At 37.0% G+C, this 15,201-nt stretch overlaps 1 protein-coding gene across 2 annotated transcripts; it reads left to right on the top strand.

The window, feature by feature from the left end:
• Positions 1–249: 249 nt before the first annotated feature.
• Positions 250–9,924, top strand: fez2b (fasciculation and elongation protein zeta 2b). Of its 2 annotated transcripts, XM_055149515.1 has the most exons (10): positions 250–737; positions 2,882–2,990; positions 3,158–3,274; positions 3,739–3,880; positions 5,200–5,327; positions 5,673–5,822; positions 6,721–6,796; positions 6,914–6,979; positions 7,129–7,154; positions 7,906–9,924. In XM_055149515.1, the coding sequence occupies exons 1-9, from the start codon at positions 265–267 to the stop codon at positions 7,137–7,139; spliced, it is 1,272 nt and encodes a 423-aa protein (XP_055005490.1). In that variant the 5' UTR covers positions 250–264; the 3' UTR covers positions 7,140–7,154; positions 7,906–9,924. The 2 variants fall into 2 exon arrangements, with proteins under 2 accessions (XP_055005490.1, XP_020786949.2); XM_020931290.2 differs by lacking the exon at positions 7,129–7,154.
• The last annotated feature ends 5,277 nt before the right edge of the window (positions 9,925–15,201 follow it).

Genomic DNA, 15,201 nt, shown 5'->3' with positions numbered 1-15,201 from the left:
TACTCCTTACCCTAACCCTAGCCTTAACTAAGCCTGAATTATTGTTAGTAAACTAGGCTATTTTTTCATTATGGATAAAGTATTTATTCATCTATTGTTAAAGCTAATCAGGGTGTAGTTATTATAACGTGGTATCATTGTTATTTTTTGCACACAGGGCTATTTTGAACAAAGAAGCAGTCAAATCTGTCATGTACTGTACAAAGCCTTTGACATGGGTTTGTTTTGCTCTGTCTGAAAGGGGCGTGATTACGTGTTTACGTCATGACGCACAGCCCATCCGTCCCTCGCCGCTGCTCTGTTCCTCCCATAGTCTATGGTTCCTCCCCGTCTCTGCCAGTGTCTGTCTGGAAACCTAAAACAGAGCGGTACCAACCAACGAGAGGGGCACAGAGGCTGCCCCGGCTTCTTTTGGCAGGCATGGCGGCTCCTTTGGCCCATTTCGATGAGGACTGGCAAGATTTTAACGAGTTTAAGCCGTTCCAAGAGTCCGATAATCAGCTGGACCAACTCAACTCCAATGTGACCGACTCCACTACCACCTCCTCGGGCCTAGACGATTTCTCCGACCTAGACAACAGCTTCTGCGGGGAGATCTGCAGCTTTAAATCAATGGAAGATCTAGTCCACGATTTTGACGAGAAGCTGACGGTGTGTTTCCGAAATTACAGCACAACTACAGAAAACATAGCGCCCATCAAACCAATCACGGAGGACAACTATCTGAAAGATGACGAGTGAGTGCTTTAATTTAACATCATGCTAAGCTAGCTGTAACTTTTTAGTCTTAGCTAGTCGTATTAGCATCTTCAGCTAACCAAAGCTCAATATAACCCTGTTTATCGTTTCACACAGTTGTTTTACTTGTTTAATTCTTGTTATTTCGCAGTATTTTTAAAAGGAAATATTAACTAGAAATCTTTTAATGCACAATAATAAGCTCAAGCCTACAGTTATTTGTGTTGTAGCAGAGGTCGAGAAAATAGATGTATACTTTCTATTTTGAGAGAGACTTTGTCAATCCCAAGTTTTGGCAGATGTTTTTTGAGGTTAATAAACTTTCCAGTTTGGTAGGTGGGTCCTGTCTGCCACGTTAACAAAATGTTGCATAGGAATTCCTGAGTGCTGAGATTGACAGGTCTTATACTGTAGTTTATATTGCTATTTGTTATATATTGTTCATTGTATGATTCCATTTGTTCTTGTCTTTAAGCTATGGTTGACTTGTTAGCTCTAATCATTTGCCACAATAAATGTCTCAATTTTGTTATGACATGTTACAATATTTTGTTCCTCTCGCCACACCAACTTACATTACAGTGCATGATTCATCTTCCTCTTGCATAAAATTTAAAACAGTCTTCCTTTTTGCAATATTCATGGGGTTCAGTTTCCTGTTTAACAGTGGCATTTTGAGTACTTTCAACTGAGCAAAATACTGGAAAGCAGCCTGCAGCCCAAAGACTAGCCAAAGTCTTTTCTGGCAGACTACCCTTATTTCAACGTGCCTTGATGATTAACAAGTTCTCTAAGTAAAAAGCTGCAAGATGACAAGAAGTACTAGCATTTGTGAATGTTTACACTGTTTTTAAAGGATACTTAACTAATGAGGTTAATTGAATTTTGCACAAGATGTAATTTATTATCACACAGACACATGAATGATTACCCAACCAAAAGCAATATTTGTTTTTAATTCCTTTCAACTCTGCTTTTAAATCTTTAAAGCTTTAAGTGATGCCAAATTAAATTGTGTTTTTGGCAGCCACTCACATGCCCAGGACAGTGTCAGCTTGGAGCACAAAATATATTATTCTTTGCCAGTCACTGTTGCCTTTTTTAGCTCAGCTCCACAGCCCCCTGCTCCCAAGCCGTGTGTGACCCCTTCAGGGAGAAACATGGAGGTTACATAAACATTAGCCTGACTGTGTGTGTGTTTGTGTGTGTGCGCAAGATCACGATGTAGAGTCGATGTGACACATGGGTTCACAGCATCCCTCCTCGGCTCACTGATCAGAGGAGCCAGGAGCTAGAACAACACGTGTTAACATTTGAAGTAAACCTAAAAATGTACAGTGCCTTAATATTTGTCGTTTGGGGCTGACTTTTTCCATTTAAGAAAGTCACGTCTCTTCATGCTGGAAATTAGTCACATACTTAGGAATGATTTGAATCAGCTTGAATGAAGGATTTCATTTTTTTTTTAAATCAGAATGTCAAAAAGTCCAATAGTTCCTCTCACTACTTTTGAAACAAACATTTTACCTTGTCAAATCTCTAGTCTGAAGATATTGTTCAGTCTTTGTTGAACACATTTTCCAAAATACTTGCATTTCAGTTTATAAATATAGATATAGATGTAGATATAGATATAGATATAGATATAGATATAGCAAATGACTGTATCTGTATGTTTGTCAAAGTGACAGGATCATGTTTCACAGTTTTACTGTATATTTGTGGTTAACAGAATCTGTGCTGCCGTCTACTTCAGCATCATTCTGTCGTTCCTCAACATCATCACTGTAAACACTGCATTCTGTTTGTTTTATGTGTGTTGTTTTTTATATATATATATAAAATTGTTATTATACTAGCAAATATAGGTTGTCCTTGACCCTTTACTTTAAATTATGTTACTAAATGAAGAGGGAATTAGATAATAATAATAATAATGATAATGATAATAATAGATATATTGGCTGTTCCATTGGTGTTCAAACAGAGAAAGGGACAGCAGAGAACACCACACATGAGCTCTGTCATTGATGCTTTGTAAATGGGAAGGAAACGGTCTTATCACCTGAGACATGACGTCTGCAGTGATTGTAAAATCATCATTTCTGTGTATAGTGATCTATGCCACTTTTCCTTGTTTTAGGGTGTGGAATGCACTCACAGATAACTATGGCAACGTGATGCCAGTGGACTGGAAGACATCGCACACTCGCTCCCTGCATTTGCCCACCCTCAACCTCATTGAGCCAGAGGTAATGCACAAGGGTATTCTCAAGTAGGATTGAACTATTTTATATCTAAATGGCTTCAACTAGATTCTATGCCATCATACCAAGACATAGGACTAAAAAGTTACAGTTTATTCTTCTGCAGTTGTTTTTTACCATGTTCTTCTCATCTTTTTGTCTGAAATGAGCAGAAACTAGATAACCAGTCTTTGGACCTGTCTGATGATGAAGATCTGAGGGAGCAGATGGACATGCACTCTATTATTGTCTCCAGCATCAGTGATGAGCCCCTCTTCACAGCCGAACAGGTGCTTGTGTAGAAGCAAATGCATATCAAACTGTGGGACGAGGAACCCTGTTGTTATACTGGATTTTTTGGGGGAATGGTTACTGAAGAATCTTGAAAGATGAGGAAGGATGCTCATAACCCTTTAATATTATTCTAGATTAGTTCAAGTTTTAATATGTGTAGCACAAAACCCATGCTTTCTCCCCAATTTACAATAGCCCACATTTAGTCCTGTCTATCAATTATATGGGGAGGTAATTAAGTTATTTTCTGTTATTTTATTGTTTTTACAGACTTTTATTTTGACAGTATACCATTTTATCATGTTATCAATGGTTAGAGTGATGTAGTGATGTTGACGCTAGTTTAAATAAGTACAATAGAAATTTCTTGGAGTGTTAATGTTGTGAATGGATCCATGGCCATCACTGCTAAATATAATAGTTCCCTTGTCTTTAATATATTGTGTCTCTTTTTGTTCAGGTGATAGAGGAGATTGAGGAGATGATGCAGGAGTCCCCAGACCCGGAGGATGATGAGAGTCCATCCCACTCAGACCTGTCCATGCTCTCACAGGACATACACGGGCTGCGGCGCTCAGGCTCCAACACCAGCTACGAGGACCGTGAGTATAACACATATCAACACAATATACAGGAAGTAGTCATGAATTAGAAAATTTAACTGTAGACCAAAAGATAGGCCTGTCACTATAGCAAAATTTGAAGCAATTTATATTGTTACAGATAAATAAAGCGAAACTACTTTAAGCAACTGACAAAATTTAAATAAAGCAGGATAATTCCAGTAAACCATTTTAAATAGACAGTAAATAAATAAATAAATAAATACCAATAAATAGCAGAATGAACTAATAATAAGCCATAGAAGTTATTTAGTCAACATTCTACAGCTCATATCTTATCATATTAAAACAAAAATCTCCCCACTATTGCAAATAAATTACATATGATAAATATTGAGCTCCAAAATATACTGTTCCAGCTTTCATATATTTTAACAATAAGTCAATGTTGTAATTATCATGATAGGTCTATTAAAAGATTTAGATGGTGGTACTTATCTAATTGTGGCACTTTAAATGTTTAGATTTGTGTAGATGTATGTTGTGTTAGATATTGTGTAGATTTATAGTATTGCAGATCTCTTAAAAAATAGGATACCCTGCATTTTCCTGACTTAACTGTCAAATAAGGAATGTTGTTATTGTCACATTGTTTAGGATACTATTTTTAGAGTTCTACCTGCTTTTTTTTTTAGCTTGTGATCGTCATTGTTCTATTTTCACTCCTGTGTGACGCCACTAAATCAGTCAGTGAAGTGTAAAAGGCCACAGGGGCTAGAACGTGATAAAGGCTGTACACATTTGCACATGACTAGACTTATATTGTTATGTAACAATATGTGGAATAAACTAAATAAACTGACAGCACTTGCTATGCTCATTCATGTTACATAATAAACTACATGACAATATTCAAGTGCTGCTGGCTGTTGACCTTAAGACAGCCAGTGTTCTAAATATATTATGAATATTTATCCTCATGGGGAACCGGGCATGAGAGACACAAAGATTAGTCCATCATTGATTATATGTTGTGTTATTGTAGATGTAAAATGGATTATTTGTTTGTATAAGCCAAAATAACCAAATCCTCTGACTAAACTATAAGCTCCTCTGTTCAAATCCAATCCGAAACTGTTCATTTGTAAAATCTTTCAACTGTAGTAAGTCCTTCTAAGAATTTCCTGCTTCACATTCAGCAACATCCACTAAAGATTTAATCTGAACCAAACCAGAACTAAATTAGCATAAGTTTGACATCAGCAGCTCTTATATTTACATTATAAATATTAGAATTGTTGATAAGCCAAAAACAATGTGTCATTCATTCATTCTCTCCTGTACCCACACACTGACAGGGTTGCGACAGCTGTCAGTGTCAGAGCTGACTGAGACTCTGGAGGAGGTGGAGTCGACCATTCGCCGCTTCAGCGAGGAGCTCATCCAGGAACTGGCCCTAAGAGACGAGTTGGACTATGAGAAAGAGGTACTCCAAAAATGTCTTGAGTGTTTTGGGATTAATCAAGGGGTGTATAGTGCATATTAAGTGATAATACTAAGAGATATTATATTAAAGGTGCACTGTGGAGGGGACTGCTACTTGCTTGTTCTGTTATTACTTGATGATGTTCTGCAATATGGTATTTATTCCATCACCGGTGTTTGTTGTTAAAAACATACTTGAAAAACATCCGTTATTACTGAGAGTGGGCTTGCCTCTCCAGATCTAACCTATAACCCATAAATTACCCCCGTTAAAACCAGTCTACTAATCACTAATTGTAATTTGAAGTAAATTCAACACACTTTATCCATGTTTTATTGTCTCTAGGTTAAGAACAGCTTCATTTCACTGCTAATTGACGTTCAGAACAGACAAAAGGAACACCGGGATCTGCTACGGAAGAGGAAGAAGATTCGAAGTACCGTCACCACTGGATCCAATGGACAGAGGATAGCCAGCACACACATCCCGGGCACGGTGAGACATGTTAAAAACCATGTAGAAAATCAAATAATTCAACGCATGGATCTTAACACTATAGAATAATGCACGAAGACTGCATGTTTTCAGACTTGGGTCCGTTCTCGGATTTGCTCTCTGTTTAAAGGTGCACTGTGTAACTTTTCTGGTAGAAGATTTGTTACCTCCTCATCTTCATGTAGATGTTGTTGCTTTGTCCAAATGCTTCACAGTATAGCAGTAAACGGATCACTTTCCATAGAGAAAAAAAAGAAAAGAAAAAAGTGCCCCCACCAAGCCAAGTTACACATCAGATCTGCGTAGAGGCAGCGCTGCTTATGTTTTTGAAGCACTAAAAGCACCTGTAATTTAATAAATGCATTAGTAAGTTTAATGCTACTGTGGAACATTTCAGATAGCAGTAACATCTCCATGGAAATCAGATGACAGACCCTCCAACAGAAAAGTTACACATTGCACCTTTAAACACAGAAATGTTAAAATATTTTTCTACTCTTTGCCTCTGCCTCCTTTCACTTCTTGTAGCATCTCACCATAGAAGGACTCTCCAATGCTATTCAAAATGGCATCCGTCAAACTTTTGGAAACACAGGAGGGGACAAACAGGTGCCCCTCTTTCTTCTCTGCATTTACGTTTCTCCACTTTTTAAAATTCCTTTCTTTCACTACATTTGACTTTGGTTTTTTTTTTTACAGATACATTTTGTGCCAAAACTTGACTTATTTTGCTTTAATTCATGCAGCAATGTTATTTTTTACTGTCTGTTTAATCACCACCACATTTTCCTTTTTTGATTTTGTGCTGTTCGTTTTGCATGGATATCATTTGCAAATTAACAGACTCAAAATTAACCTTGACATTTAAAAACTTACCGTATTATCTTTTTTTCTTCAGTATCTGACCACAGTAATCCCTTATGAGAAGAAGGCCGGTGCGCCCTCTGTCGAAGACCTTCAAATTTTGACAAAAAGTGAGTAAATTAATAGGTAATATACTAGTATCTCACAATAATGGAAACACTTCTTAATATGCTTCTTTAGTTATTTTATATATGGAAGTATCTAATTTGGCAAAAATGTCTCCCAAGTTCTTCAAGCTATGAGAGACGACAGTGAAAAGGTTCCAGCCCTACTAACAGACTACATCCTCAAAGGTAAATACATTTTTTATATTAGATGAAAATAGTATCTCAAAGCAAGCATTCATCCATACATGGATCTCTACTCACTCTTCTATGATAAATAATGGGTCTTTTTCACTTCTGACCTGTCCCTTGTCTCTGTCTGTGCTGTCCTCTGGTAGCTCTGGTTTGAGAGCCTTGGAAACAGGTTTGTGAGCCTCAAACACATTAACACAGACTTCTCTTTCAGCGCTGTCTGAAAAACCTCTTTGTCCTTTTCATTTTCCTCAATAGAAGCACCTTCTCCTCACAGCAGGAGCCCTCCCTTTCTCTCTCTTCCCTGTAGCTCTTGTGCCACTGTCAAACGCGCACTTTTCCTAAAACATGTGAATCTTTTGTCACACTGTAGAGACATGTGTCAATAACTTAAAATTACTGCTTCACATGGGGCATATTTGTTGTTCTACAGTGGTACTACGGAACACATAGTAACTAAATTTATTTTTGCTGACTATGCCAAATGTGTATATTATTTGTATTATATTTATCATCCAACCAAATATTTCACCAGACCACTACTACAGAACACTAAAATATGCTGGGCTCTATGCTGTGATCTTTGCGTAATATGAACCAGTTACACCCGTTTTTATTTTATCATGTGCAATATATTTACCTGAAACATGTGACCACACAGACTCACTGTGACCTCCCAACATCTAGTCTGCTTCTTAGATATAAGAAATAATTGCATGGAATTTTTCTCAGAAAGTTGCAAACAGCCTTCACATTATTGACACGTGTTTGTACATTTTCTTCTTTCTCCAGCTTGTAGCAGCACTTCCTGGTTCACCCTTAACCTGTAGTTGATACAGTTTCTCATCTCCTCTCCCATAGTTAGTTTGTTAATAAAATGATAAACCACTGCTTTGTGACATTATAGTTTTGTGTTTCCACAGTTCTGTGTCCAACGTAAAGGCTCTGATCCACCTCCTGTTTCCAGCGCCTCAAAGAAACATCACTGAGGATTCTGGTATTACCCAAAATGAACTCTAAATCCCAGCCTTCCGATTTTAAACCAACTTTTCCCTTGTGGCATTTGAAAACTCATTTATTTTTAACTAAAAGATTATTTTAGCTGATACCTTTTAACTTTTTAATGCCTGATCGCTATATTCTTATAAAGTCTGATGCCAGTAATCAGTATTAGCTGAAATATTTTCCTAAATTGTTTTAAATCCAGCATTATTTTAGGTGATTTTGAAAAGCTTTTCTGGCTAAGAGGTAGGTTTGTTTTGTAATCGCATTTGCATCTTGGTACTTAATGCTTGACCACGTCCAAACTGGGTTTGGTACAAGCTGCCCGCAATCTTGATGGTAATGGTATGTATTTATTTAATGAGAATGAAGCTGCTTGTTAAGGACCGAAAAGAAAGCCCTTTAATTCTTGCATGTGGTTTTAAGAATGACACTTGATTTTTGCTTTTTGATGGAATGTTGTAATGAAATATTTTGTATACATATTGCACAGTTTGTAGTTTTTGAAAAGGGAAACTAAACTGAAAGACTTGCTGAGTGAACAAATGATATATTTTTGAATTGGATTTGGAGACATCTTTCAGTAACCGCTTTCACGACTCATTTGTATATTATGCCTAGAGATCCTTCCCACCTACTCACTCCCTCTTTTTACATGTAATACCTCATGCTAGTCTCTTTAAAGCCATCTCATTTTATTGTGGTTTAGCTTGTATTTTCTCTCATCTTGATATCGTGCATATTTTTGTCTTTCTCATGCAGTAGTGAAGCCATTGGTGGTTGTACATTTTGCTAGTTTTGTCAGTGTTGCTGATTTAGAAAATAATGTATCAAGATTTAAGAGCTTCCATACAATTTACACTAACATCACTAGACAAAACGTCATGAATTAACATTATAGCAGTAAATATGAAATGCATGTCTACTTTACTTTATAGGTCACCAGCTAACACAGGTGCTCCACACATGGTCAGGTCTAGAGTAGATCTCAGGTACCTCCATCAGTGTTATAGTGTCAAACAGAGACTGTGCTATCATTGTTTTAGCAGGAAATATATTTACCAACTAGCTGCACAGACGATGATGAATTCAATGACATTAATATTATCAAGCAAAATGCACTCTTGTAGTTTTAGTAAAGTAATAGCAATAGGAATGGATATGCTTCAAACTTGAATACTTGTTTGCTCTGACACTAAACATACCATTCACATAAAATAGTTATTTAATCATTGGTAATTTAATCATATAATGAAAAAGGGAATGTAAAGATGCTGGATAAGGAATTCTGCAGTTGTGGTTCCAATGGTTTATTTTGAGCTGTTCCAATGCACAGACAAGCATCAATAATGGTGCATTATTATACTGTATGTAGCAGTTGTTTCTAATGTTGCCAGCGCTGAACATTGAAAACTAGCATGAGCTGCATGCACTTTACAGTTCGAAACAAAATTAGTGTTTGAATCAACCAAAAAAGGGATGACAGCATGTTGTAATGATGGTCAAAAATTCATAAAAAAAGGAAAATATAAAGGAATAATAGCAATTTTTAAAAAGATTGAAACAAATTACTCAAAATGTACATGTCTTACTATTGGATTGCAGTTTGTTGAATGTCACTGAAAGGTGTTTAGCATGTAACATATCAACAAGTCGAAATGACAATTTAAAGATTTATATTTTTATCATAACAAGCCAGGAGACAAGGCCTCCTTTGAAAATGCCTGATCATTTTGTACATTAAACGGACAAACCTTTTGTTTTTAATACTTGTCATCCCCTAGTGAAGGGGTTTTATGTTTACTGTCTCATCATGTGGTACCACAGTACATTAATTTATTATGTAAATGTTTGTTTTATAACCTTATTATTGACTGTAACGGTACCAGTGTTTGTGCCCGCATTTCAGCTCATTTCAAATAAAAACTGTGAAGACCTTCCATTGACTTTATTACTACTTATTACTTTATTGTGTATCAAAACAGTGTTTGAATTAGGTTTTACATGCAGTGTTACTGGAGATGTTAAATCAGACTGGAAAAGGCAAACAGATAAATGGCACATATGGTAAGACCTCCACCAAGAAGATATGTAAGATATACACTTGTTTTGTGTTCAGATGCCATATGCTATTTATGCAAATATTACTGATAGTGATAATAATTCTGTTTAAAAGTAGTGTCCATTTTTTAACAAATTACAAAAAACAAATATAAATTATAGTATCAAGTTCATAATACTCATGCTTCATACTTTATAGCTTTGGTTTTGTGACAGATATACAAATCTTAAAGTCTATTTCTGTCCAAAGAACAAAGAGCCTACATCTCACATGCGTATATGGATTTACAGAATTAGTTAGGATCCTTTGAGTTCAAAGGTCATTCCCAGGTCACAGGTTAGTATCAGTGAACATGGTGTGCTCCTTCTTCACTGTACTGAAGCCTTTGATTGTGTCTACAAACTCCTCATCCTCCATAAACTGAAAGATAAAGCCAAATAATTAACATTGAGAAACACACCAAGCACCCTGGCTTTTGCATCCATTTGGCATACATTTTTAGGGTCCCTCACCATCCCGCTGTCATGGCCGGAGATTTTGGGGTCCCAAACTTCACTGTCTCCTGTCAGAGACTTCCCGTCCATCACTTGGCTCACACTGCGCCTCAGAGAGTTCACGCTCAAGATCCCCAGCTCACCATTTGCGAGGTCCTCCTCACATTTGGCTTCTATCACCTCCTGGTGGACAAACACAGTACTGTCAGCAACATGTCAGGACCATACATAATAATGAGGAGTTTTTGTACCTCTATCTTTAGGGTGAAGCCTTTGAGGGTAACACTGTTGGAAAAGGCAGTTGTGTCCGGCACTGTGTCAAACTGAAAAAAAAAATATATATATATATATAAATATACACATGTAAATATGTATATATCTTTGTGCACGAGAGGTATGAATATATGACCTGCGTAAATAAATTAGCTGAACTGGAGGTCAGTTAATCATTCCTATAAGAATACAGCAGTGAACCTAGCAACACTTTATACATTAGATAGACGTGTCTGTTTCTTGTGTTTTCTGGTCCTGGCTCACCAACATAGAGTTGCTGGGTGGGTACACTGCCATGGGGCTCCTTTTCTCCATGGTTATTGCCACCAGTGGGGGCCTCTCTCTGCTGAAGGGGGGCTTATTCAGGGCCTGGAGCAGCAAAATAAGTTTCAGTCCTTGCATGTATTTGAGTCACAACCAAGGATTCATTGTAATGTTTTGGAACACACCTTATTCAACACAATAGCAATGGCAATGGCCAGCACCAAGAGGGCGATGGCTGCCATAACAACAATGAACCAGAGCTCCTTGTGGACTGGAGTGCCAGCTTGTGCCCCATCCGCGCCTCGCTCTCCTCCTCCTGCCCCCGGAGGAGTGGCACCTACTGCATCTGTGGGACACAAACAATAACATTCACTAGGCTGTTTTCCACAATAGACCACAATATTCCACAATAGAGTTATAGAATGGTTATATAGGTATGTAGCAAGAGAGAAAGTCAATCACATAAGAGTAGAGATAACAACTGTGACAGGATACAATGTCTGTACGTGTACGCCCTACTTTTAATCTTGCAGATAAGGGTGAATATCCAATCACATTTAAAGTATTCATACTATTTCTGTCCTTTTATAGTGTGTGTGTGTGTGTGTGTATATATATATATATATATATATATATATGTGTGTGTGTGTGTGTGTGTGTGTATATATATATATATATATATATATATATATATATATATATATATATATATATATATATATATATATAGGCCTTTTATAGTATTTCTGGGTCTTAATAACAGATCTGAACATGCACACCAACCATAACTTTGAGAATCAAACCAAATCAACCAATAAGCCTAGTTGATGGTGTTATAATAGACAGACTCACCAGTGCTGGGGTCCGTGGTTGGGCCGGGGATGGGGGTGCTGGCAGCCCCTTGTTGCGTGATACATGGATCAGAAGGCCCCAGACCTGCTCCAAAAACACACCTGTTGCACTATCAATATTTTACACCTGAGACTCTGCGGATTCCAGCACAGAAATGTTCACTACAACAAAATTATCTAAAATGCTCTTGTAGCTTCTTGTTGGGTGACAAATAAATTCCTTGAAGATGCAAAAATGGTCCACCACTTGCTGTTCTGTGAAATTATCTGACCATCTGACGTCCCATGAGCCTTTGCCTGTCCGCAGCAGTGTCATGGTAACAACCAGGTGTCCCATTTCACTTCACCTGGAGAGGCCCTATCATCTTTTTGCATACATTATCTAATTATCTAATTGCTAAAACACTGCAATGATGAAAACAAGAACAGTAGTAGTTTAAAAATCTAATGTGGACCTATACATAAACAAAAATGATTTAAAGTATTGGAACTTAAAATGGTTTCCAATGTCCAAATGAAATGTGTCTTTTTTTACCAATTGGAGTTTTTTCTTTTTTTCTTTTTTTTTTTTTTTTTTTGCTTTTCCCATAGCCTTCTTATGAATAAAAAGTTCTGAGTATGTAAATAGATCTAGGAAGGCCAATTTTGCAGTGGCCTGAATAATGATATGTTGCAACCTTACCACAAGATGGCAGTAGACAGTAACTATGTTGAACTCCAAAAGCTTAGTGGAAGTCAAAAATATTGTAGTACTTGCTCTTATTGTTTGTGAATGTTACCAGTAGAAAACCAAATGGTCATAGTACCACAAATTTCACTGCAAAAGCTCATTCACTTCTTTTGATTACATCTGATAGGCTATTCATTATGTTACTTAACATTTAGTATTTAACCTCAGGATGAGATCATTTTTGTTATAATTAACTGAAATGAAAAAAGATGAGATGGAAGAACGTGCCAAATGCTCTTTTTAAACTAGTGTTCAGTTCCAGGGCACCTCTAACTGCACAGTTTACAGTTGTCCATCAGCCCCAGTGGTGCGATTGGAGATGACAGGCCAGAGGAGCAGCAGCAGATTTAGTAACAGTTTGCGTCTGTGTCACTGCTGCAGGATGCAATAAAACTTTTATACTGTGAACTACCACTGGAGAAGGGAGATTGTACACAAAGGTCCATTTTCTTTCTTCATTAGGGGTATAGAACTTTGGATTGATTGTGAATGAAAAGATGAAGTAAGTAATGCTGCTTTAACTATTATTATTTGGGTAAAAATAGGTAGGGTTATCAGTAATTACTACAAGTTTACTACAAGCCTACTAATGGTGTTGATACACTAATTCTACAACCACAACTACAACTCCCACTTCAATAATAACCCTAGAAGTGCATGGCCTACTATATGACTACCAATATGTATAGGCCTACCTAAATGAGAATTTAACCACCAAAACAACCCATCAGTTTGTTCAAAGTTAATTTCAGGGCAACATAATAAGTACCATTTGAGTATACCTAGACCTTTAAGAAAGGGGCAACAGAATGATCCCTAGGTCATGATTTTTACAGTTACTATAAGATGGCATCTTTTTTTATTATTTTTTATTATTACGATTAACTCCCATTTGTCTAATAACCTAATCAACATTCATATATAGCCTTGATGATTCGAGACAATACATTTTTATTGAGGAAGTGATCTCACCCTTGAGTGCCAGAATCAGCCATTTTTACAGCTCATCTCCGCGGGGCCCCATCCATCACCTGCTGTCCGTGTGCTGCCGTGCTAGACACATACTAACTCATTTAGGCAGACGCACAGAGACGTTTCGCTCAGGATCTCTAACTCACTTACACAGCACTGAAAAAAACTGCACTTTGTCCATATATCCTGATGGGCTTCACTGTGGGGCACCTCAGGGGTCCTCCTCAGGACTCTTTTCATTCTGCTCCTGATCAGTGCTGTAGGTCAGAGCTGTCTCTCCTTGGCAGAAATACAACAAAGACAGTACATATACAACTAATATATGAGTGATCATTGAGCGATATATCAAATTATTTTGTGATTGTTGTATAGAAGATATACAAAATTTTAATCTCAAGTAGGCTATCTAGAAAAAAAAAAAAAAAAAAAAAAAAGAAAGAAAGAATGAATGAAAAAGAAAAATGCTGCAAAAAATACATCTATTTTGTCAATATAATTATATTTTTAGTAAATATTGCCAACCCCAAACAAATAACATTCAACACGAGTAGATGAATAAAAGCCTATTATGCATGAACCCGTACAAGACGTAGTGTTGTGATGACTATAGTGATAACTGCAGCGGGCCAATCTTTTATTTCAACAAGGCCTCGGAGTGATTTAGCTTAAGTGAGACAAACATCGACTGAAGAGGAGGAGTCATGTTGTTTGATGACATTTTCTTATTTTATCTGCAAGGACACATTCTTACTATTTTTGCTCGTGCTACGTTTGAAATTAGAATGTAGACGAACTTAGCATCTTCAAGGCTAGGCGGCTAGTTACTTTATGGTAAGGTAAGCTATTAGGAAATGAATAAATGCAAATAAATTCTTCTACAAACATTTTCTATGTTTTCTGTCAATCTCGAATTTGCAGCCACGAATTAAGAATGTGCAAAAATAGAGAAAAACATGCTGAGTGACAACAGAACTATGCAAGTTACCTGCCTCTCCTCAAGGTAAGGCCATGCTTAAATGTAAAAAAAAAATAAAAAAATCTTTGATTCAAGACTAGCTCAGTCAATTTATATCCAGTTTAATTGTTTTTATAATTGATTAGGCTAGGCTAAATGGTTATATTCTATTCACTGATGCAGTGAGAAAAAAAACACTGATGGCACTTTTTATTTTCAGCAAAATTGTGCATTCTAGGTCTAATTTCTGGAAGAGTAATGAAGTTACTTTGAGGCCATTTGGCACTCTTCCTCAATGATCATCTCTTTCATCATCTACAAAAACTATTGGTGTATAGTTTCTTGTGCTTTCAGAAAATAGTCTAGGCTATTTAAAATGCTATAAACCAAAATGGAGGGCCCAGTGTATGACGAAGAGTGGATATGTCTGCCTTCTCTATCAGCCTTCAGCACTGAGATGACGACTATGTAACTGTCCCTGGAGCCGCTGCTAGACTTCATTACATTATGGTTGTTAATTATAAATCTCCATCCAACTGAGCTCTGAAGGGATCCAAGTGCCATAATGGGCCTGACTTGGAGACGACAGTCCATCGTCGGACAGCACAGCAAATCC

This window comes from Boleophthalmus pectinirostris, unplaced genomic scaffold, assembly GCF_026225935.1.
Source record: "Boleophthalmus pectinirostris isolate CB_2022bp ecotype Guang Dong unplaced genomic scaffold, ASM2622593v1 HiC_scaffold_13, whole genome shotgun sequence".
Taxonomy (NCBI): domain Eukaryota; kingdom Metazoa; phylum Chordata; class Actinopteri; order Gobiiformes; family Gobiidae; genus Boleophthalmus; species Boleophthalmus pectinirostris.
This window is presented reverse-complemented; position numbering and strand designations above follow the sequence as displayed.